This window comes from Oncorhynchus clarkii, chromosome 7 (genome assembly GCF_045791955.1).
Source record: "Oncorhynchus clarkii lewisi isolate Uvic-CL-2024 chromosome 7, UVic_Ocla_1.0, whole genome shotgun sequence".
Lineage (NCBI taxonomy): Eukaryota > Metazoa > Chordata > Actinopteri > Salmoniformes > Salmonidae > Oncorhynchus > Oncorhynchus clarkii.
The window spans coordinates 76,655,933-76,679,520 of NC_092153.1; the positions used below are offsets into that span (position 1 = coordinate 76,655,933).

A 23,588-nucleotide genomic window follows, 5' to 3' on the forward strand; every position below is an offset into this window, starting at 1 on the left:
CACGTGAACAAAGTTGATCAGGTTTTATTACAAAACCATGGCAGAATCAATGTGAATACAGCTAAACATAGACATGTTCCCTTTTGATCAAAGTGATTACAAGTAATCAGTTCTGTGATGAGGCACTAGTAATAACTTCAGATTATTATATTTTAATGACTTACAGCAAGCACATCCAGGTGTTTTCTTCCAAAAGACAATGCCTGACAGTGAACAGAAACTCCCTAGACAGGTATTAAGGGTAAATTCTATTTAATTCATAGCTGAACTTCCACTTAAAGCTGCAATATGAACTTTGAGTGACCCAACCAAATTCACAGAAATGTGCATTCTAGATCTGTCACTCATTAAAAGAAAGTCTAAGAAGCATAGATCAGTTCCATGTGAGCTATTTCTATACATTCTGGTCTTAAGTTCCATTTTTGCATCTTACTTTGAAGCTTGTGCACAAAACCTAAACAATATTTTTGGTTATTGAAAAGAATTCACAGCGGTTTACATGGTACAATGATCTACACTACCTGCTCATTTCGTCAGACAAAACTATTAGAATTTTAGTAACCAGGAAGTGGTTTCTGCATAGTGAATCTTTAATAAGATTGACTAATTACTAAAAAAAAAAAAAAAAAAAACACTAATATTTGTGAACTAAGGTTTCATTTTGTCATTATAAAAGCTCGGTAGAACCACTTCATCTCCGATTGATGTCAATGAGAGACTAAGTGAATTTCACTTAAGTAAAGAGTCACCCCACCATTGCCTTGTGTACCACAGAATGCTAAATACATACTTAGTGCTAAGAGCTCAAGCCAATGTGAGTGAATATTAAAAAAATGATTTTATTTCTCCTAATTAACAAATAGATTGAGTTCAATCTCAGCAGAATCAAAATGTCTGAAGCAGACGCCATACAAAACACTAGCCCTCGTCTCAGATCAGCTTCTGCTGTATAGCCAGCCAACTACCATGGTTGACGAAACTGCATAAACAGATCTGGGATCAGGCTAACAAAACACTTGGAACATTATGTCAGTGGTCTTTGGATCATAAACTAGTGCAAATCAAATTATACAGCAGGTCCCAGATCAGCTTCTGCTGTATAGCCAGCCAAATCCCATGGTAGACAAAAGGCATAAACAGATCTGGGACCAGGCTAAAGGCTTCGTTCACAGATCAGTAGGGCTGTTTCTTGATGAAGCGAGAGAACATGGTGAAGGCAGCGATGGGCTTGTCTGTGGGGACCATGTGACCTGAACCCTGTTGATAAACAAGGAGAAAGTTGGTTAGCACTCTCCCGGCAAACTGGGTCATGTTCATCAGGAAACGCAAAGGAAAACGCTTAAACGTTTTGAAAAAACGGAACTCCCAGTTTGTCTGTTTTCATCCATTTGGTGTCTAATGAACACAACCCTGATTTAAAGCACTCCTGTATTTTTCCAGGCAAGACGGAACACAAATCTGGACTTTCTCTGAAGCTACGTGTTAAGATAATGGTATCTTACCACAGTACCTGCTTCCCCAGAGAGGAATATTAAAATATTTTTACTGCAGTGATTGGCTACAATGTGCTGTATACCTGACAGCAAAACCGACTTCTGTCTGGTCGGAAACATTATCGAAAACCTCCAACAATCCCCTATTCCTTTGGTCTAAGGGAAGGGAGGAAGTAGTTTGGTGACCAAGGCTGTTCTGTGAATCGTTGTCTTGTCTGAGATCTGAAACCTTGCCTAGCCTTCAGCTCAGTGATGTAATACAAAGTCTTTGGGGTTAAAAATTGCTCTACCTACTGAAGTTAGTTTGCACAGATCCGCAAACAGGCTAGTGGAGAGGGCAGGGGGTTAGATTTTAGTATGTTAAAATGGAATTTGTTCTAAATGATAGTACTTGCAACCAGAAATCCATACAGCCACAGGTAATGATGGAACACAGGTTCGAATTTTATATTTGGTTGAATCGTTACCTTGACGGTGAGGAAGGCCAAGTTGGAGAACTCCTTGACGAAACCGCCCACCTGCTGACTCTCGCCGGTGTAGTAGAGCCAAGGCCTCCTCTTCACCTGGACCTGGGGAGAAATGGGCCAGAGGTCAAGGGCCATGCCACAGCATAGAACAGGGTGAAGTTGTTGCTGATCTTGCATCAGTTTAGCATCTCCCACTAAATTGCTTGAGAGAAAGGAATCAGATCCTAGAGCTGTACTCAAGAGAAACTTCCCATGGTGCACACAGAACCAGACATGACACCAGCAGCCTCATCTCTGTTCAGTTCCCATCCGGTCATGTAGTGTCTTTACTTTGTGCAAAAGGTTAATCTACCTCCTGATGGAGAGACTCCACGAACCACTCGTCCCCAAGGAAGTTGCAGGCCATGTCTACATCACCGTTGTACACCAGCACTCTGTACTTCTACAAGACAGACGGAAGACATTTATAGCACTACTGCCAAGACCACTAATTACAGTCAGACCTTGGTTCATACACATACAGTACCAGTCAAAAGTTGACACCTACTCATTCCAGGATTTTTAGATTGTAGAATAGTGACATCAAAACTATGAAACATAGGGAATCATGTAGTAACCAAAAAGTGTTAAAATCAAATGTATTTTATATTTGAGATTCTTCAAAGTAGCCCTCCTTTTTCTTGACAGCTTTGGCATCATCTCAACCAGCTTCATGAGGTTGTTACCTGGTATGCATTTCAATTAACATGAGTGCCTTGTTAAAAGTGAATAGGGTAGGGTAGTAGGGTAGCAGGGTGGTTAGAGCATTGAACTAGTAACCGGAAGGTTGCAAGTTCAAACCCCCGAGCTGACAAGGTACAAATCTGTCATTCAGGCAGGCACTGTTCCTAGGCAGTCATTGAAAATAAGAATTTGTTATTGACCGACTTGCCTTAAATAAAAATAAAGTGGAATTTTTCCTTCTTAAAAAACATTCACAGTATAGGTTGGAAAAAGTATGTGAACCCAAAAACTAATTTAGGTAGCTAACCTTGAATCCAATCAATGAGACATTGGTTAGAGCTGCCTATTTTTTAAAAAATGGAGTTTGCTTTTCACAAGAAGCATTGCCTTGAACAAAAAAGATCTCAGAAGACCTAAGAATAGTTGCTTTGCATAAAGCTGGGAAGGGTTACAGAAGTATCTCTAAAAGCCTTGATGTTCATCTATAAATGGAGAAAATTCAGCACTGTTGCTACCCTCACTAGGAGTGGCAATAGTTGATGTCTTCAATACTATTCTACACTGTAGAATAGTGAAAATAATGAGCAGATTGTCCATACCTTTGACTGGTACTGGATGCATGTACACACACCAAGTGATGGAGCCTGCCTGGAGTGCCCGATATGGTGCAGGGTTTGCACTTTTAGAGCCATTATATTGGCTCCATTGTTCCAGGCAAGTTCAAACACAGTATCTGGAAGAACACACTAACGAGCGCCAACACAGTATCTAGAAGAACACACTAACGAGCGCCAACACAGTATCTGGAAGAACACACTAACGAGCTCACCAGAGCTCCCAACAGCTTCAGGTACTGCTTCCTCACATCCATGTACAGCCGGTTGTAGTTCAGATTCACCTCAGCGCTGTAACAGCAGAGAACACATAGTCCAGCTAGATCAAGACCTAAACCTACAGTTATTTATATTCATACAGTGATGGGGAAAACAGGTCCAGTCTTAACCACAAAAGAGCACTGTTATCAATTAAACAATTTAACCCAACGCAAGTTTGTTGCTCTCCGAACCAATCACCTTTTATTGGCCCCAGTGAAGCCCTTTTCACTCTCGACCCAAAAGGACAGGTTCCAACAACTTGGGTGAATGAGTAAACAGGATTGTGCAGCTCTGCCCCACTCAGTAATAAGTATTGTATAAAAAATTAACATTTTAAACAACTTCTCCTAGGTAATCTAGACTATAAACCCACCCACAACACCCCATCCTATGAAGGGTTAAAAGACAGTGTCAAGACCTAGATGTAGGACCTGTATCTTGACCATATTATCTACCCTCTGAACGTCAGATAGCCATGAGTCAAGTTGCCTCCTTGTACCCAACGTAACTTCGTCACTTACCTGCATACCGACCAGGGTAGAGCAGAGGGGGAGATGTGGAGGGCTGCTTTGACGTAGGGGTTGTTGAGGTACAAGGTAGACGGGGTAGAATTGGTGCAGGGAGGGTCCAGCCTCACAAGCTTGTACAGAGACGCCACACCCTTCAGCTTCTACGAGATCGGAGAGGTACACAACTAAGGCTGGATATACAGTCTCCTACACCAGGGTTGGGGTCCATTTGAATTGAAGTCAGAAGGATTTTAAATTTAAATTCATATAATGAAAGACTTGATTTGCAGTCAGAATATGTTCTCTGCCCTTGGTCAATACTGCACCTAGACATACTATGACGTAATCATGCCTCGTACAGACGGGCTCCTTATAGACATTTTGGTACATGTAGGTTGAAACCACGCTTGCTCTTTACGTTTTGCTACAGAGACCGCTTTGAGTATATACACCCAGCCTTACTGATGAGAAACGCTAATCGAAGGGACTGGTAAAATCCCCAAAACTAAAAATTACCATTGCGTACAGCTAATACATATTTATAACAAAATCAGCTAGAATATGAACATCCAAAGACGTGAAAAGGAACCATTGAAACAGGTCCTCAGCACAAAAGTATTCCTTTAGAGTAAATTAATGTACCTGGTTCCAGAGTTGAGTCCATTCATGGTTAAGGAAACTGTTACCCAGATCTCGAATCACCAGGTGCCCATTGTCAGTGCTGCACAGAGAACATCAACATGTCAGAGAAGAAAGCAAGAGGACATTAACACATCTGGAGCAGAAGAATGACACCTACTAGCTTACCCTATGCAGAGCATACGTGGTGAGAGGAGTTACTATAAGACCTCCTGTATGCAGGGCCCTATGTCATGACCCGGGTTCAGAGCTGAAGGATCAGGTTACATTGGGTCCGCTCAACAGCGCCCTCTCCACAGAGGGGAAGAGGCTGCATGTTTTATGACAGTCGTAAATACCTGCAGGGAAACTCACCCACTCTCCGAAATGGAAGTTAAATCTATTTGTTCCGCGAGAGAGAGAGAGAGACACACGCGTTGCATTATGGTAACAAAAGGTTGAATGAAACAATATTTCTGTATTCCAAGCAGTTGGAAGGGTCAGTGTGTACTTAAAATAATATCGAATTAATTACTAATTTGTAGTGTAACAAAGGACAGGAGAACTCTGAATGTGTATATTTCCCAGTGATCAGATTCACATCCAAATGCTGGGGAACTTATGATTAAACATGAGAGATGAAATGTTGGCCTTAAAAAAAAAAAAAAGAGAAATGTTTTTTCCATATGAAGCCTTAAGTCAGCAGCCACACAAGCACAGACAACACCCTTTCTTTCGAATGAGCGGCCTTTCATGTGCAAAGTATTAGCATTTCCATGAGCCTAGTTCTCAACTATATGTAATTCGTCCATTCTGTCCCCACCCCTTTCAACTGTCTACCAAGTCGTCATAGGGTTCAGTCCACTAGGGAATTTGCATTGCATTATGTACTAATCAATGTAGAAGCTATTCTGTTTGTGTGTTTAAGGAATTCTGTGCGATTTACTAACTAAGCCAATTCATCATTTATGCAAGGGTTCGTGCAGATAAGGATTTAGCGACATTCAGAATGAGATAGTCATCAAATAATTGATACCTTTGACTAAAAGATTTTACAGAGTTTATTCTGAAAAATGGTAACTCAACTTTTCCATGGTGCACCAAGACCGCTATGAGGAAATTGTTACAGGATTATTTTAATCGTAATAATTAAACAGTTACTAGATTTGATAAATCATAACATTAATGATAGCCAAGACAACTACATATGTGGGGGCAAACTACCTGCCCTCCAGGATACCTACACCACCCGATGTCACAGGAAGGCCAAAAAGAACAAGGACAGCCACCTGAGACACAGCCTGTTCACCCCGCTATCATCCAGAAGGCTAGGTCAGTACAGGTGCATCAATGCTGGGACCGAGAGACTGAAAAACAGCTTCAAGGCCATCACTGTTTAACAGCCATCACTAACATTGAGTGGCTGCTGCCAACATACGGACTCTAATCTCTAGCCACTAATAAAGACATCACTAGTCAAACAATGACAATTTATATAATGTTTACATACATTACTCATCTCATATGTATATACTGTACTCTATACCATCTTGCCTATGCCGTTCAGCCAAACATGTATTTATATGTACATATCCTTAATCATTCCATTACACTTGTGTGTATAAGGTAGTTGTGAAATTGTTAGATGTTCTGACCATGCAGTATCATCTGCTAACCATGTGTATGTGACCAATAAAATTTGATTTGAAGACTTAGGACCTACTGTATGCAGAGCCATATACTTAACTCAGCAAAAAAGAAACCCCTCAACTGTCAACTACATTTATTTTCAGCAAACTTAACATGTGTAAATGTATGAACATGAGTGTGAGACAAACTGAACAAGTTCCACAGATGTGTGACTAACAGAAATGGATTAATATATCCCTGAACAAGGGGGGGGGGGGGTCAAAATCAAAAGTCACTATCTGGTGTGGCCACCAGCTGCATCTCATTGACTACACCAGATTTGCCCGTTCTTGTTGTGAGATGTTAACCCACTCTTCCACCAAGGGACCGGCAAGTTCCAGGACATTTCTGGGGGGGAAATGGACGTGGCCCTCACACTCAGAGCCAACAGGTCCCAGACGTGCTCAATGGGATTGAGATCTTGGCTCGTCACTGGCCATGGCAGAACACCAACATGCCTGTCTTGCAGGAAATCAGCCATACTGTTCGTTCTGTGCGTGATGGCATTGTCATGCCGAAGGGTCATGTCAGGATAAGCCTGCAGGAAGGGTACCACATGGGAGGAGGATGTCTTCCCTGTAACACAGATGAGCAGGGACCCTGGGCATCTTTGTTTGGTGTTTTTCCAGAGTCAGTAGAAAGACCTCTTTAGTGTCCTAAGTTTCCATAACTGTGACCTTAATTGCCTAGTCTGTTAAGCTGCTTGTGTCTTAAAGACCGTTCCACAGGTGCATGTTCATTAATTGTTTATGATTCATTGAACAAGCATGGGAAACAGTGTTTAAACCCTTTACAGTGAAGATCTGACGTTATTTGGATTTTTACAAATTATCTTTGAAAGACAGAATCCTAAAAAAGGGACGTTCACATACGTGGTTAGAGTTAAAGGCCACTTTGGTCAACCAGTACTAAGAGGTTCACCTTTCTAACAGGTATAGTTCTATGGCAATGAAACCTTCAGAATGAACCTGTTGCAGGGCAAACCAACTCAATTTATCCTGAATGAAGTGTGAGCCACAACTTTAGGACCAATGAAATCAACCGTCACTTAAAGATGGCTTCAGACGCCACTTCATATGAGGAAGATGACAGATTAAATACACGTTTTAAAATGAATCACATTTAGTAATGAGAATTACGTCACTAAAAAGTGACGCTATGTATTGCTTGTGAATTGATAAGCAATACACTGACGATAAAATAAAGCCAGCACTTCTAAGAGCCCATTTCACACCATAGCCTACAGAATCTGTAAGATGGTGTTTCGTTTTGATTTCAGCACAAATTACAATGTGGCACTGACTTAAAGGGTGTTTCACATGGTCTCAATGAAGAGTTGGGCGTTCGACTAGCATGCATGACATGCACGTGCCTGCTAGAGTTAGCGGCTTGCCGACGAGTAATAACCACCGTAGTAGTATGGCTGAAGCTGGATAGCTTTAGAAAACCCAAAGTACATTACCTAAAATCATAGGATACACCTCAGGTCTGAGATTCAGTTGAATTACCATAGCTTGTGTATTAAGCAGGGTAGGGTGTACATCCCAATTCAATCCAGGAAGTAAACTAAATTCCAAAAATTAGTATGTTAGCTTCCCGAATTTAATTGACCCCAACTTGAAACCCTTCATTTTCATGTAGGAGTTAAGCTGGTTCTTGTGTGAAGACAGTGAAATCTGTCAAGTAACTCATCTTACCCAACTCTCTGGCCAACTCCTCCAGGACAGGGGGCATACAGGTTGTAGATGTTCAATCCAGAATTGTAGACAACATCCTGCACCTCACTAAGCTAGGTGATAAAGATAAAATTAATATAGGTATCAGACAACTTTAGACACCTTCTCATTCAAGGGTTTATATTTACTATATTATAGATTAGTGAAGACAAACTGTGAACCCTTATTGAATCATGTATTAACCAAAAAAAAAAAAAAAAAAAAAAGTTAACAAATCAAAATAGACTTTAGATTCATCAAAGTAGCCACCCTTTGCCTTCATGACAGCTTTGCAAGCTTGGCCTTGTCACAACCAGCTTCATGAGGAATGCTTCTCCAACAGTCTTGAAGTTCCCATATATTCTAAGCACTTGTTGGCTGCTTTTCCTTCACTCTGCAGTCCAACTCATCCCAAACCATCTCAATTGGGTTGAGGTCAGGGGATTGTGGAGGCCAGGTCATCTGATGCAGCATTCCATCTCTCTCCTTCTTGGTCAAATAGCGCTTACACATTCTGGAGGGGTTTTGGTCATTGTCCTGTTGAAAAAAAACGAATGATCATCCCACTAAGTGCAAGCCAGATGGGATGGCGTATCACTACAGAATGCTGTGGTAACCATGTTGGTTAAGCGTGCCTTGAATGAAATAAAATCAGACTCACAAGCAAAGCACCCCCAAGCTTCATGGTGTGAACCACACATGCAGAGATCATCCATTCCCCTACTCTGCGCCACGGCGGTTGGAACCAAAAATCTAATTTGGACCTAAAGGACAGATGTCCACCGGTCTAATGTCCATTAGTGGTTTCTTTTAGAGGTTGACCGATTATGATTATTTCAACGGCGATATCGATTGGAGGACCAAAAAAGCTTGAATGAATGCTTACGAGCCTGCTGCTGCCTACCACCGCTCAGACCATAGACTTTATAATAAACAGTAATACGAGACTTTAGTCAGATCCGGAAACAATCATGTCAAAAACAAAACTTACTCTTTCAGTGAAACACAGAACCGTTCAGTATTTTAATCAAACAGGTGGCATCCATAAGTCTAAATATTGCACAACCGTCAATGTCATCATAAGTAAAATTCTGGCAAATTAGTCTTTAAGAATAAATGGTCTTCACACAGTTCACAAAGAGCCAGGTGGCCCAACCTGCTGCATACACTGACTCTTCTTGCACAGAACGCAAGTGAAGAGACAATTTCCCTAAGTAAAATAAATTCATGTTAGCAGGCAATCACCTAAATATTCAAGTTTAAAAAAATGTACACGTGTATTGATTTTTAGAAAGGCATTGATGTTTAGGTACACATTGGTGCAATGACAGTGCTTTTTTTCCCCAAAGGCGCTTATTAAAATCACCCGTAGGCTGTGATTCGATGATAAATTAACAGGCACCGCATTTATTATATGCAACAGCAGGACAAGCTAAATAAACTAGTAATATCAACCATGTGTAGTTAACTAGTGATTGTGAAGATTCATTGTTTTTTTTTTTAAAGATAGGTTAAATGGTAGCTAGCAGCTTAACTTGGCTCCTTGCTGCACTCGCATAACAGGTGGTCAGCCTGCCACGCAGTCTCCTCATGGAGTGCAATCGGCATCCAAAAATGCTGATTGTTATGTAAACTTGAAATCGGCCATGCCGATTAATTGGTTGACCTCTAGTTTCTTTGCAGCAATTCGACCATGAAGGCCTGATTCACACAGTCTCCTCTGAACAGTTGATGTGTCCGTTACTTGAACTCCTTGAAGCATTTATTGGGGCTGCAATCTGAGGTGCAGTTAATTACCCATTTCTGAGGCTGGTAACTCTGCTGCAGAGGATAAGTTCAATAGAGGTAACTCAGGGTCTTCCTTTCCTGTGGCGGTCCTCATGAGCCAGTTTCATCACAACTGCACTTAAAGAAACTTTCAAAGTTCTTGACATTATTCAGACTGACCTTCATGTCTTAAAGTAATGGACTGCATTTCTCTTTGAGCTTTTTTTTGCCATAATATGGACTTGGTCTTTTACCAAATAGGGCCATATTTTATACCACCTCTACCTTGTCACAACACAACTGATATTCTAAAAAACTTTGCAGAAAGAACTTCCACAAATGAGCTTTTAACAATGCACACCTGTTACTGAAATGCATTCCAGGTGACTACCTCATGAAGCTGGTTGAGAGAATGCAAAACAGTGAAGTGTGGCTACTTTAAAACAAATCAAAATATATTTGGATTTATTTAAAAACACTTGGTTATTACATGATTCCATAGGTGTAATTTCATAGGTGATGTCATTATTCTACAATGTAGAAAACAGTAAAAATCAAACACCCTGGAATGAGTAAGTGTCCAAACTTTTGATTGGTACGGTGTATAGAAACAGTAAAACTAGTAAATTGGTGCTGACAATTAACAGAAATTTACACAAACTAGTCATACCAACTACTGAATATACCTCTAGACTTACAATAATTTTTAGTGCCTTGTTTCCATTGAGAATCAATGTGACCGAAGAATGTTGTCAATAAATCCAAGATCTATTAAAAATGGAGAATCAATCATCGTAAATGGACTCACATTGCTGGAGCAGTTAGGGTTCTGATTGTTGTAGAAGTCACATTTTCCACCGTCGCAGCAATAGGCCTGCAAGTCACTCCACAAACTGCCAGGAACACAGAACCACATAACCAGTGGTTATTCATTCTGTGCATGTAGGCTTCACTTAAAAACAGAGCCTGACTAAGAGCTAGTCTCTTGGTACCATCATACCCAGTATGCTTAGCTTTGACAAAAAACATAAGTTGGCAAGGGCACAAACAGATCTGAGACCAGGATATGACATTAGGAAAACGCAATAACAGTACCTTGTCCCAAGGAGTCCATGGTAATAAGCAAAGTAGACGAGAGAGTTGTCGTTCATCTCATAACTTGACATCCCATTGCCAACTGCAATACCCTGGGAGAAAAAAAGAAAAACTGATTATTTGTATTAGGGATCGCCATTAGTTCCTTCCAAGGAAGCAGCTACTCTACCTGGGGTCCAAACACATTAAGGAACTTAGATCACATATTATACCACTACAATACAAAATGTATAATAACCCCATACACCAATATTACCATTTACATGTAGGTAGAGTGTGCATACGAGTGGCTCTTCACAGTACCTGCTGTTCCATAAAGCTCATTTTTATACATTTTTTAATCTGATTCGAGCACTTGCATCAGTTACCTGATGTGGAATTGAGTTCCATGTAGTACTGTACACCTCCCTAAGAGGCCTCTGGTGGCATTGCTTGTGGAGTAGCCATTGTGTAAGCAGTTGTGCGCAAGCAGTTTAAACAGACAGCACATTCAAATTGTCAACACCTCTTGCAAAAACAAGTAGGGATGAAGTCACTCTACTCCACTTTGAGCCATGAGAGATTGACATACATAATGTTAGTGCCCTGTGTATGTTTAAGGGCCAGCCATGCTGCCCTGTTCTGAGACGATAGTACATCTGAGGTCCCCGTGGCACCTGACCACACGACTGAATAAAAATTTGTTTTTTTAAACTTGTAAATAGAGGTTGAGACATCTGCCCTGGGGCATTCCTGATTCTACCTGGATTATGTTTAGAGGCTACCATTAAGGTAACTATCCAAAATATAGCAGGGGTGTAAAGCATAAGTAGTTTGCCATCAGACCAATAATGTCAAAAGCTGCACTGAAGTCTAACAGCCCCCACAATCTTGTCATTAGTGTAAGTCCTGTTGTTGAATGTCATTCCCTATAAGCATGCTCAAGTCTTGTCAATTGGTTTAATGTTAATTAGCATTGTATCTAGTCAGACAATTATTTCCAAAAGGCTGGTAACAGGCTGATTGGTCAGCCATTTGAACCGGTAAAGGGGACTTTACCATTCTTGGGTAGCAGAATGACTCGTTTCCCCTCCATGCTTGAGGACACACTTTCTAGTAAGATTACAATTTATGTTAGGCATGGCAATATCATCCCCTATTATGCTCAGTAATTTTCCAGCCAAGTTGTCAGACCACGGTGGCTTGTCATTGACAGAACTTTCACCTCTTCCACACTTGCCTTTCATAATTGTCAGAGTACTCAGACCTTCACTTGTTACTTTATACCCTTAGACTGAAATTTTAAATTGTTATTCCGCCTCAAAGCGACACAAAAGTACATTTGCAAAGTATTAAAAATAAACTGAGGTATCACATTTCCTTAAGCATTCAGACCCTTTACTCAGTACTTTGTTGAAGCACCTTTGGCAGCAATTACAACCGAGTCTTGGGTATGACACAAGCTTGGCACACCTGTATTTGGAGAGTCTCCCATTCTTCTCTGCAGATCCTCTCAAGCTCTGTCAGGTTGGATGGGGAGCTTTGCTGCACAGCCATTTTCAGGTCTCTCCAGAGATGTGATGGGGTTGAAGTCCGGGCTCTGGCTGGGCCACTCAAGGACATTGAGACTTGGCTGTGTGCTTATGGTCGTTGTCCTGTTGGAAGGTGAACCTTCAACCCAGTCTGAGGTCACAACTGCTCTGGAGCAAGTTCTTGTCATGGATCAATTTATGTCAGAAGATAATCTTATTTCTCATGGTTTGAGAGTCCTTTAGGCAAACTCCAAGCAGGCTGTCATGTGCCTTTTACTGGGGAGTGGCTTCCGCCTGGCCACTACCATAAAGGCCTTATTGGTGGAGTGCTGCAGAGGTGGTTGTCCTTCTGGAAGGTTCTCCCATCTCCACAGAGGTACTCTGGGGCTCTGTCAGAGTGACCATCGGGTTATTTGTCACCTACCTGACAAAGACCCCTACTCCGATTGCTCAATTTTGGCCGGGCAGCCAGCTCGAGGAAGAACTGGTTGGTTCCAAACAAAAATTGGGTTCACTATGTTCTTGGGGACCGTCAATACTGCAGAAGTGTTTTCTGGTACCCTTCCCCAGATCTGTAATGTGACACAATCCTGTCTGAGCTCTACAGACAGTTACGTCAACCTCATAGCTTAGTTTTTGCTCTGACATGCACGGTCAACTGTGGGACCTTAGACAGGTGTGTGCCTTTCCAAATCATGTCCAAATCAATTGCCTTTACTACAGGTAGACTCCAATCAAGTTGTACAAACATCTGAAGGATGAGAAATGGAAACAGGACGCACCTGACCTTAATTTGAGTCTAATAGCCGAGGGTCTGAATAAAAAAAAAACTTTTACTAACATTTCTAAAAACCTGTTTTTGCTTGGTATTACAGGGTATGTAGACTTTTTTTAAAATAATTCAATCAATTTTAGAATAAGGCTATAATGTAGCAAAATGTGGAAAAAGTAAAAGGGTCTGAAAGCAATATACTTGATGTAGTGTTGGCCTTTGTCGCTGGCATGTCATGCTGAAATTTGCTAATCTCACCGATGAAAACCGTGGGTTGTGATTAATGAGCCAAAGTTTCATTCAAGGTGCTCCAATACTTTTTACTATGATTTTAGTTTATTATTACTTTCTTCCAGTTTAGTCACATGATCCATTTGCCAATCAGTTGTGCAGCCACTTCATTGCTATACCGGTCACCTCAACCATACAATTTTCAAATTCCTCATCAAGCCACAATTTTCTAACATTGATGCATGCTTATTAGTAACTGGAATAAGCATTTTCACAAGTGTCAAGTGCACATCTGGTTGCTCCTCATTGCACACCAGCAAATATTCTTTACAACATAAGAGTCCATAAAAAACATATTGTGTTGTCTTCTACACTATTAGGCCCAGCCTTTGGTTTTCCTAGATATGGCTATTATTGTGATCACTACATCCTATGGACACTGCTTTAAAGCTAAAGATTTGATCAACACAAGATTTCATTCCTGCGCTGTTTGTAACTACCCTGGTAGGTTGACTGAAACTGAACCAGGATGGAGGCACTGGTTACAGTTTGAAGCTTTTTCTGGAGTGGGCAGCTTGATGAAAGCCAGTTTATATTGAAAACACCCCGAAAATAAACCTCTGGATAATGCTTGAAATGCCTGATAATGAGATAAAGACTTAGCACTTGGTTGTCTATAGCAACTTCCCACCATAATGAGCGATAGGGAAGGCAGATGACCCTGTAGCCATTAAACTGCAACAGTATTTAAAATTATTGTTTAAGCTTTACATTAATGTGGTTATGAATAGCCAGCATGATTAGGTGAACTGAAAATAAATATATGAAATAGCCTACATTAGCCTGGAGGAAAAACATTTAACATCCATTCTTACTTGAGGATTTAGGTGAAAATGTACCACAACCTACAATGACAAACAATGTTAAATGCAGTGGTGCACATTAGGCTAAACCAAGCAGAAAGCATTTCTTCAAAGACCAGTGTTGAGGAAAACACCTACAATGCAACAACTGTCAATGGGGGAGCGTGGTAGCCAGTAGACATTTCCAAACATACCATGGGTAGAAGGGAGCGATCAAGTTGTAACTCAACCTCCTAGATCAGGAGGGGCTGGATTGATAGGCATTACAGTGAAGCCAGCTCAACCTTACACTCAAATAGGCCAACCACTATGGATTTTACTCATTCAATTTCAGATTTGGCGGGGGACGAGAGAGAGTTACTGAAGGGCTGAAGTCCTACAGATGCATCCCAGTTCCTATTGAGTGCTCTGCTCTACTTTTGCCCATGGGATAGGGTGGCATTTGGGATTGCAGGCCATCTTCCTCACCTGCAGGTTCATGCTGGCGTCCTCCATCACTCTCTCTGCCAGGGTGGGGATGTAGATGCCACCGTAGCTCTCACCCGTCAGGAAGAACTCATTCTTGATGTACTCTGGGAAGGCTTTGAAGAACTCTTTCAAGGCCAGGAAGTTATTCATGGACACCTAGAGAACACCATATAGAACTCCATAAGCTTATGTACAGTCCCAGCAGTGACTCCATTAATAGCAAATGGCTATCGGATATTCATAATGCACATGTAAATATTTGGCTTTATGTGTCAGTCTTGATGGGTGGTCCTGTGAGGCTCAGTTGGTAAAGGGTCGTGGGCTAAATTGCAGTTAGGGTCACCAATACAATAGTGTGGCCATACATTTTTTTGTCAGTCACATTGGATAAAAGCATCTGATAAACTGCGTTACTTAAAGATCAGTGGCTACGAGTAATCCCAATGAATTCACAAGTCAATTACGTCCTGGGTTCCTCAACATATCCCCTAACTGGTTAAACAGTGGTTCTTCAGGTACTGTGCATATTGGTAACTCACCTCAGTGTCATTGGTGGTGTAGTTGCTATCGTCTGAGTATGAATATCCAACACCTGCTGGGGACTCCAGGTACAGCATGTTGGCAATCTAAAAACAACACATCTGCTATAATGTGTGTAAATGAAGCACTGCCACCCACTGGAATGGTTAATAAGACAACTACTCATTCAAGGGTTTTTATTTTTACTATTTCTACATTGTAGAAAATACAGCAACTATGAAATAACCTAGTACCCCCCCCCCCCCAAAAAAAGTGTTAAACTAATGAGACTGTTTGGGATTAGTTGGACTGTAGAGTGAAGTAAAAGCAGCAAACAAGTGCTCAGAATTTGAGAGAACTCCTTCAAGGCTGTTGGAAAAGCATTCCAGGTGAAGCTGGTTGACCAAATGTGCAAAGCTGTCAAGGGTGGCTACTTACGAGAATAAAAAAATATTTAGATTTGTTGAACACTTGGTTACTTCATAGTTGTCTTTATTATTCTACGACATAAGAAATAGTATAAAGGAAAACCCTTTAATGAGTAGATGTACAAACTTCTGACTGGTACCAAGATATCTTTCTAGTCTGAATGCCAGTCTGTGCCATCGTGACAATTACAGCAATGGAGTTGGCAAGAGCACAAACAGACCTTGGACCAGGTTAGGAAAGATATGCTAGAAGAAAAGAGACAAACCATGTTCCAGGAATAGGGGTTGTACTCCAATGACATGCCATCGTTCTGAATCTGAAATGAGAACATAAGACTGCGTTCAAAGACTACAGAACCACTGGAATGGCAACAATACAACTTAAATGGAATACAATGTTAAATTCAGTTGTAAGATTTCCCTCTGATCATTTACACTAACAGGAGACTTGAACGAGCAGCATCTAATCTTTCATGGACAGATAATATGAATGTACCGAAGAATCTGTCACGAAGGGATTGAATGCATAGGATAACAAGCAGCAGTTGCAGTGTTTGGGTTGTCATCACTGATTATTTGGACATAGATGTGGCAAAGGCAGTGCTTAAACTGCGACTGCTTTGCACATGTGGTGAAATTAGCAGAAGGGTTGGTGGTGCTTTGACTGAGGGTTTCCTATTGAGAGAGAAGACTTCTCACAAGTCTCAATTTTGACCATGTATGGACCCAGAACTAAAATCACAGCTGACCAAATATCCCAGAAGTAGAAGTGTAAACAGATTGTTTTATTTAACTAGGAATGTTAGTTAAGAACAAATTCTTATTGACAATGACAGCCTACCAAAAGGCCTCCTGCGGGGACAGAGCTGGGATTAATTCTAAAACGTAGAACAAAGGCACATCACGACAAGAGCCCTAAAAACAACAAAGTATGGCAGCAACAAAGCATGGTAAACATTGGGCAGAAGCAAAAGAAAAGGGCAATAAGATAAAGAACAATACGTCACTGGTAATCTAAAGTGTAAGAGGCAACTAGATTGTTTTTTGGAGTTTCTCCTTACCAAGAAAGGCCCATGTTCTGTGAGCAAACCGTCAAGGGAGCTGCAACCAGGGCCACCATTCAGCCACAGAACCACTGGGCTGGAAGCTGGATCCTTCTGAGACTCCACAAACCTGCATGACAGGGAAGCAGTGTAGGACATGGTACCCGCATGAAGTCTGTAGACATAACTTGCGGAACTGATCAAATATAAAACTACTCAAGCGATAAGCTGGATGGGTGTCAAATTAAACTGTATACTGGTGTGAATGTTTCCTCATACAAACCAAGACACTTCCTCATTACTAAAGTCATGTGCCGTACACATAAAATGCTCCCTTTAGGTTTGAAATACATATTTAGCTAGTTAGTAGGACACTACTAAGCCATTATAAATGGCTAAAAATATAAGGCTACCCACTCACCAGTAGTGAAGGTGTTTGTTGCCGGCCACATTGAAGTATCCCGAATACTGTTTGAAGTTAGGCTGCTTTTGAAGCCCAGGGAGAAACTTTATTTCATCCACGTCAGGTGCGCCGAGAGTCCCCAAGGCTCCGAACAGCAGGGACAACACCAAATGATACATCTGGGAGTAAAATGACCTGACATTATAACCAGTTCACTAGTAACAAGTTATGACATGTCTAGACTTGAAAGACAATCTAACGTTAGCTAGTTAAAGTCCGAGAAGATGTCAACAGTGATTGCAACAGGCTAGCCAAGGTTTAAGTAAACAAGAGTAAACGGGTATTTGAGTACACTGCATTATTAATGCGCTGGATGAACCAACACTGGCACTTACCTTTTTCGTCCGAATTAGGCCGTAGGTACCTACAAAACAGCTACAATACTTATGCACTCACAGATCACGGAAGGAGTAGTCAGTCATGTGTTCCCTTTTGCGGCTGGAGCTCGTGATGTGCTGGTCACATGACAACGCATTAGCGCGCTTCAAATTGCGCAGACGTTTGGCCTCACATGGTTGTCACTAGTTACCACAGCCACAAAGTCACCATTGGCTGGAGTGTAAAATTCATGAAAAAAAGTTAGGGTTAGGCATAAGGTTAGTAGCGTGGTGTTGTGGGTGAAATTACAAGATTAAATTATAATACTGTTATTGCATCAAATGGTTGTTTTATGCAACATAATAGGGTTCTTATAACTCTACTGTGTCTGTGGAATCTGAGAGGAGCTTTTGGAGCTGACAATTGATTTATGCCATAGAATGAGTTGATGTTTCTGTGCTGTGAGGTACCAGTGATGAGATGGGAACCTTGTTTTAGGGGATAAACTCTGGTTTCCTTACAATAAGAACAGTCTTCATGGTAAATGCTATCTGGCTGGAGATACTCCTTTCCCATGTATAAAGTCTCATCTTGTGACCCATTCCATACATCTGTTGTTTGTCATGAACATTCAGGAAGATGCACTTTGCTATAAAATGCTGTGGCTCAAATGCGCTCGTTGACCTCTCAACTAATCATCTAAGGGTAGTTCGGCGACCAGCTTCATTATTGCAATAATTCATCAATGTTATTTATACACTTTGAATAAAGTAATATCCTGATTGGTGATTGACCTTATCTCTCCTCATTATTGATTCGAATTTCCACGACATTGGTTAGGCTTAAAATTGTAGAAATAGACAGAGTTCGTGACTTTGTGGCTGTGGTAAACAGCAGTCAAGTTTTCATTTTGGATATTGATTTGATATTTGGAGTTTGCTCATCAGTACAGCTTCCACGGAATGATTAGGATGATATATCTAGAATCAGATGATGTCAGAGAACAAGGTACAGACTTTTTCTCTGTTCTGTTCCGTTTAAAAGCTGACAAGGTAAAAATCTGTTGTTCTACCCCTGAACAAGGCAGTTAACCCACTGTTCCTAGGCCGTCATTGAAAATAAGCATTTGTTCTTAACTGACTTACCTTAAATAAAGGTAAAAAAATCACAAAAAAACGTTTTATTTACAGCAGGAATAAAATGAAATTTTTCCTTAAATTAAATGATCTACAGATCTTAAACTTACTTTATGTTTTTTTTACCACAACAATGACATTCTAAAATTGTAACTTGTTTATTTTTAATGGATTTTATGTAACAATACGAGCTCAACAAACATAAATAGACCTATGATCTTTCTCACTCCTACCCAAACTACTGTAGCCTAGCAAGACTAGCAAGCTAAAAATCACTTGTAGCAAAGTCACTGATGTCCCGTATCCATGATACACCAATAAGAATTCCCATTTTAAAGTTCCCTGGTTATAAAATGAACAGTTAATGTCATAATTATCATTTTGAAAGGCTTCCAATCCACATGTGCTAGAGATCTATAGACAAGTGCAGTGTGTTCCCTGACCTCTTAACAAAGCGATTTAGTTTTTCAAAATCCCTCCCCTTTTTTCCCCTCCCCATTTTTCCTATTACAGTTGTAGTTATTACTTCACATACAGAGCTAATTTTCTATAGCTTCCAGTCCAACTGTCATATACATCTAAAACCATGGCAGGTAGCCTAGTGGTTAGAGCGTTGGGACAGTAACAGTAAAGGTTGCTAGATCAAATCCCCAAGCTGAAAAGTTGAAAATCTGTCTTTCTGCCCCTGAACAAGGCAGTTAACCCACTGTTCCTAGGCTGTCATTGTAAATAAGAATTTGTTCTCAACTGACTTGCCTAGTTGAAATGTAAAAAATATTACCTCTCACCTCTCCAAATTAGACCCATTAGAATTGCAATTATTTATTTAACTGATTTTACTTGAAAATTTCCTGTGATAGGACAAGTGTTCAATATTTCACCGTCCATATGAGCTACAGATCTACAGAAATGTGTGGTGGGTTCCTTAACCTCTCTTGTAAAAGGTACACCTTTTATTTTTTTCAAAATTCCTCCCCTTTGATTTTCTAAAATAATGACTCATATTACAGCTGTGGATATTAATTTGATTAATTTTATTTGACCTTTATTTAACTAGGCCAGTCAGTTAAAAACAAATTATTATTTACAATGGCCTAGGAACAGTGGGTTAATAACCGCTTGTGGGTTAACTGCCTTAACAGATCAAATGTTCTATACTTTCCCATCCTAATTAAAAGCCGGATGTGGAGGCCCTGGGCACATGGTCTGCGGTTTGTGAGGCCGGTTGGACGTACTGCCAAATTCTCTAAAATGAACATCCCGCATCCTCACACAAAACATATAGTGCTGGTCTATGATGTGCTTCTCTCTATATTAACAATTTAGGGCTTTGGTGGATGGCATGATCTGAGGCTAGGAAACACTGTTACAACCAACAAATCCACTATAATTGAGAATTTCAATAAGCATTTCTCTACAGTTGGCCATGCTTTCCACCTGGCTACCCCTACCCTGGTAAACTGCCCGGCACCCTCCAAAGCAACCCACCCAAGCCCTCACCATTTCTCCTTCACCCAAATCCAGATAGCTGATGTTCTGAAAGAGCTGCAAAATCTGGACCCCTACAAATCAGCCTTGGCTAGACAATCTGGACCCTCTCTTTCTAAAATGATTTGCAGAAATTGTTGCAACCCCTATTACTAGCCTGTTCAACCTCTCTTTCGTATCGTCTGAGATTCCCAAAGATTGGAAAGCTTCCGCGGTCATCCCCCTCTTAAAAGGGGGAGACTCTCTAGACCCAAACTGCTACAGACCTATATCTATTCTACCCTGCCTTTCTAAGGTCTTCGAAAGCCAAGTTAACAAACTGGTCACTCCCAAAGCCAATTCCTCCTTTGGTCGCCTTTCCTTCCAGTTCTCTGAACTGACTGGAACGAACTGCAAAAATCACTGAAGCTGGAGATTCCCATCTCCCTCACTAACTTTAAGAACCAGCTGTCAGAGCAGCTCACAGATCACTGCACCTGTTCATAGCCCATCTGTATTCAGCCCATCTATCTACCTCATCCCCATACTGTATTTATTTATTTTGCTCCTTTTGCACCACAGTATCTCTACTTGCACATCCATCTTTTGCACATCTACCATTCCAGTGTTTAAAATTGCCATATTGTAATTACTTCGCCACCATGGCCTATTTATTGCCTTAACTCCCTTATTTGACCTAATTTGCACTCACTGTATATAGACTTTGTTTTCTTTTTTTCTACTGTATTATTGACTGTATGTTTTGTTCATCCCATGTGTAACTCTGTGTTGTTGTATGTGTCGAACTGCTATGCTTTATCTTGGCCAGGTCGCAGTTGCAAATGAGAACTTGTTCTCAACTAGCTTACCTGGTTCTTGCCCTCAAGCTAGATGCCCTCAATCTCACTCAAATCATCAAGGAACCCACCAGGTACAACCCTAACTCTGTAAACAAGGGCACCCTCATTGACGTCATCCTGACCAACTGGCCCTCCAAATACACCTCCGCTGTCTTCAACCAGGATCTCAGCGATCACTGCCTCATTGCCTGTATCCGCTACGGAGCCGCAGTCAAACGACCACCCCTCATCACTGTCAAACGCTCCCTAAAACACTTCTGTGAGCAGGCCTTTCTAATCGACCTGGCCCGGGTATCCTGGAAGGACATTGACCTCATCCCGTCAGTTGAGGATGCCTGGTCTTTCTTTAAAAGTAACTTCCTCACCATTTTAGATAAGCATGCTCCGTTCAAAAAATGCAGAACTAAGAACAGATATAGCCCCTGGTTCACTCCAGACCTGACTGCCCTCGACCAGCACAAAAACATCCTGTGGCGGACTGCACTAACATCGAACAGTCCCCGCGATATGCAACTGTTCAGGGAAGTCAGGAACCAATACACACAGTCAGTCAGGAAAGCTAAAGCCAACTTCTTCAGGCAGAAGTTTGCATCCTGTAACTCCAAAAAGTTCTGGGACACTGTGAAGTCCATGGAGAACAAGAGCACCTCCTCCCAGCTGCCCACTGCACTGAGGCTAGGTAACACGGTCACCACCGATAAATCCATGATTATCGAAAACTTCAACAAGCATTTCTCAACGGCTGGCCATGCCTTCCGCCTGGCTACTCCAACCTCGTCCAACAGCTCCCCCCCCCCCGCAGCTACTCGCCCAAGCCTCTCCAGGTTCTCCTTTACCCAAATCCAGATAGCAGATGTTCTGAAAGAGCTGCAAAACCTGGACCCGTACAAATCAGCTGGGCTTGACAATCTGGACCCTCTATTCCTGAAACTATCCGCCGCCATTGTCGCAACCCCTATTACCAGCCTGTTCAACCTCTCTTTCATATCGTCTGAGATCCCCAAGGATTGGAAAGCTGCCGCAGTCATCCCCCTCTTCAAAGGGGGCGACACCCTGGACCCAAACTGTTACAGACCAATATCCATCCTGCCCTGCCTATCTAAGGTCTTCGAAAGCCAAGTCAACAAACAGATCACTGACCATCTTGAATCCCACCGTACCTTCTCCGCTGTGCAATCTGGTTTCCGAGCTGGTCACGGGTGTACCTCAGCCACGCTCAAGGTGCTAAACGATATCATAACCGCCATCGATAAAAGACAGTACTGTGCAGCCGTCTTCATAGACCTTGCCAAGGCTTTCGACTCTGTCAATCACCGTATTCTTATTGGCAGACTCAGTAGCCTCGGTTTTTCGGATGACTGCCTTGCCTGGTTCACCAATTACTTTGCAGACAGAGTTCAGTGTGTCAAATCGGAGGGCATGCTGTCCGGTCCTCTGGCAGTCTCTTGGGGGTGCCACAGGGTTCAATTCTCGGGCCGACTCTTTTCTCTGTATATATCAATGATGTTTCTCATGCTGCGGGCGATTCCCTGATCCACCTCTACGCAGACGACACCATTCTATATACTTCCGGCCCGTCCTTGGACACTGTGCTATCTAACCTCCAAACGAGCTTCAATGCCATACAGCACTCCTTCCGTGGCCTCCAACTGCTCTTAAACGCTAGTAAAACCAAATGCATGCTTTTCAACCGTTCGCTGCCTGCACCCGCACGCCTGACCAGCATCACCACCCTGGATGGTTCCGACCTTGAATATGTGGACATCTATAAGTACCTAGGTGTCTGGCTAGACTCTAAACTCTCCTTCCAGACCCATATCAAACATCTCCAATCGAAAATCAAATCAAGAGTCGGCTTTCTATTCCGCAACAAAGCCTCCTTCACTCACGCCGCCAAACTTACCCTAGTAAAACTGACTATCCTACCGATCCTCGACTTCGGCGATGTCATCTACAAAATTGCTTCCAACACTCTACTCAGCAAACTGGATGCAGTTTATCACAGTGCCATCCGTTTTGTCACTAAAGCACCTTATACCACCCACCACTGCGACTTGTATGCTCTAATCGGCTGGCCCTCGCTACATATTCGTCGCCAGACCCACTGGCTCCAGCTCATCTACAAGTCCATGCTAGGTAAAGCTCCGCCTTATCTCAGTTCACTGGTTACGATGGCAACACCCATCCGTAGCACGCGCTCCAGCAGGTGTATCTCACTGATCATCCCTAAAGCCAACACCTCATTTGGCCGCCTTTCGTTCCAGTTCTCTGCTGCCTGTGATTGGAACGAATTGCAAAAATCACTGAAGTTGGAGACTTTTATCTCCCTCACCAACTTCAAACATCTGCTATCCGAGCAGCTAACCGATCGCTGCAGCTGTACATAGTCTATTGGTAAATAGCCCACCCATTTTCACCTACCTCATCCCCATACTGTTTTTATTTATTTATTTTTCTGCTCTTTTGCACACCAATATCTCTACATAACCATCTGATCATTTATCACTCCAGTGTTAATCTGCATAATTGTAATTATTTGCCTACCTTCTCATGCCTTT

General features: G+C 41.7%; 1 protein-coding gene across 2 annotated transcripts; it reads right to left on the bottom strand.

Moving 5' to 3' along the window:
• Nucleotides 1-9: 9 nt before the first annotated feature.
• LOC139413863 (cathepsin A) lies at nucleotides 10-17,725 on the bottom strand. Of its 2 annotated transcripts, none has more exons than XM_071161684.1 (15): nucleotides 17,585-17,725; nucleotides 17,208-17,368; nucleotides 16,805-16,916; nucleotides 16,010-16,060; nucleotides 15,336-15,422; nucleotides 14,797-14,952; nucleotides 10,952-11,043; nucleotides 10,665-10,749; nucleotides 8,072-8,163; nucleotides 4,710-4,788; nucleotides 4,080-4,228; nucleotides 3,513-3,588; nucleotides 2,313-2,402; nucleotides 1,961-2,062; nucleotides 10-1,257 (listed from the first exon to the last, which is right to left on the bottom strand). In XM_071161684.1, exons 2-15 carry the CDS (start codon nucleotides 17,366-17,368, stop codon nucleotides 1,174-1,176), a joined length of 1,416 nt encoding a protein of 471 aa, XP_071017785.1. In that variant the 5' UTR covers nucleotides 17,585-17,725; the 3' UTR covers nucleotides 10-1,173. The 2 variants fall into 2 exon arrangements, with proteins under 2 accessions (XP_071017785.1, XP_071017786.1); XM_071161685.1 differs by having other exon boundaries at nucleotides 17,646-17,703.
• Nucleotides 17,726-23,588: the final 5,863 nt, after the last annotated feature.

Bases quoted from the DNA above. Each gene is read 5' to 3' on its own strand.
- LOC139413863 (XM_071161684.1), bottom strand. From the start codon at position 17,368: ATGTATCATTTGGTGTTGTCCCTGCTGTTCGGAGCCTTGGGGACTCTC. The intron at 14,953-15,335 runs GTGAGTTACCAA...GGTGTTCTCTAG, and splicing joins ACACCACCAATGACACTGAG to GTGTCCATGAATAACTTCCT. The intron at 4,789-8,071 runs GTAAGATGAGTT...TTCTCTGTGCAG, and splicing joins GGAGTTGGCCAGAGAGTTGG to CACTGACAATGGGCACCTGG.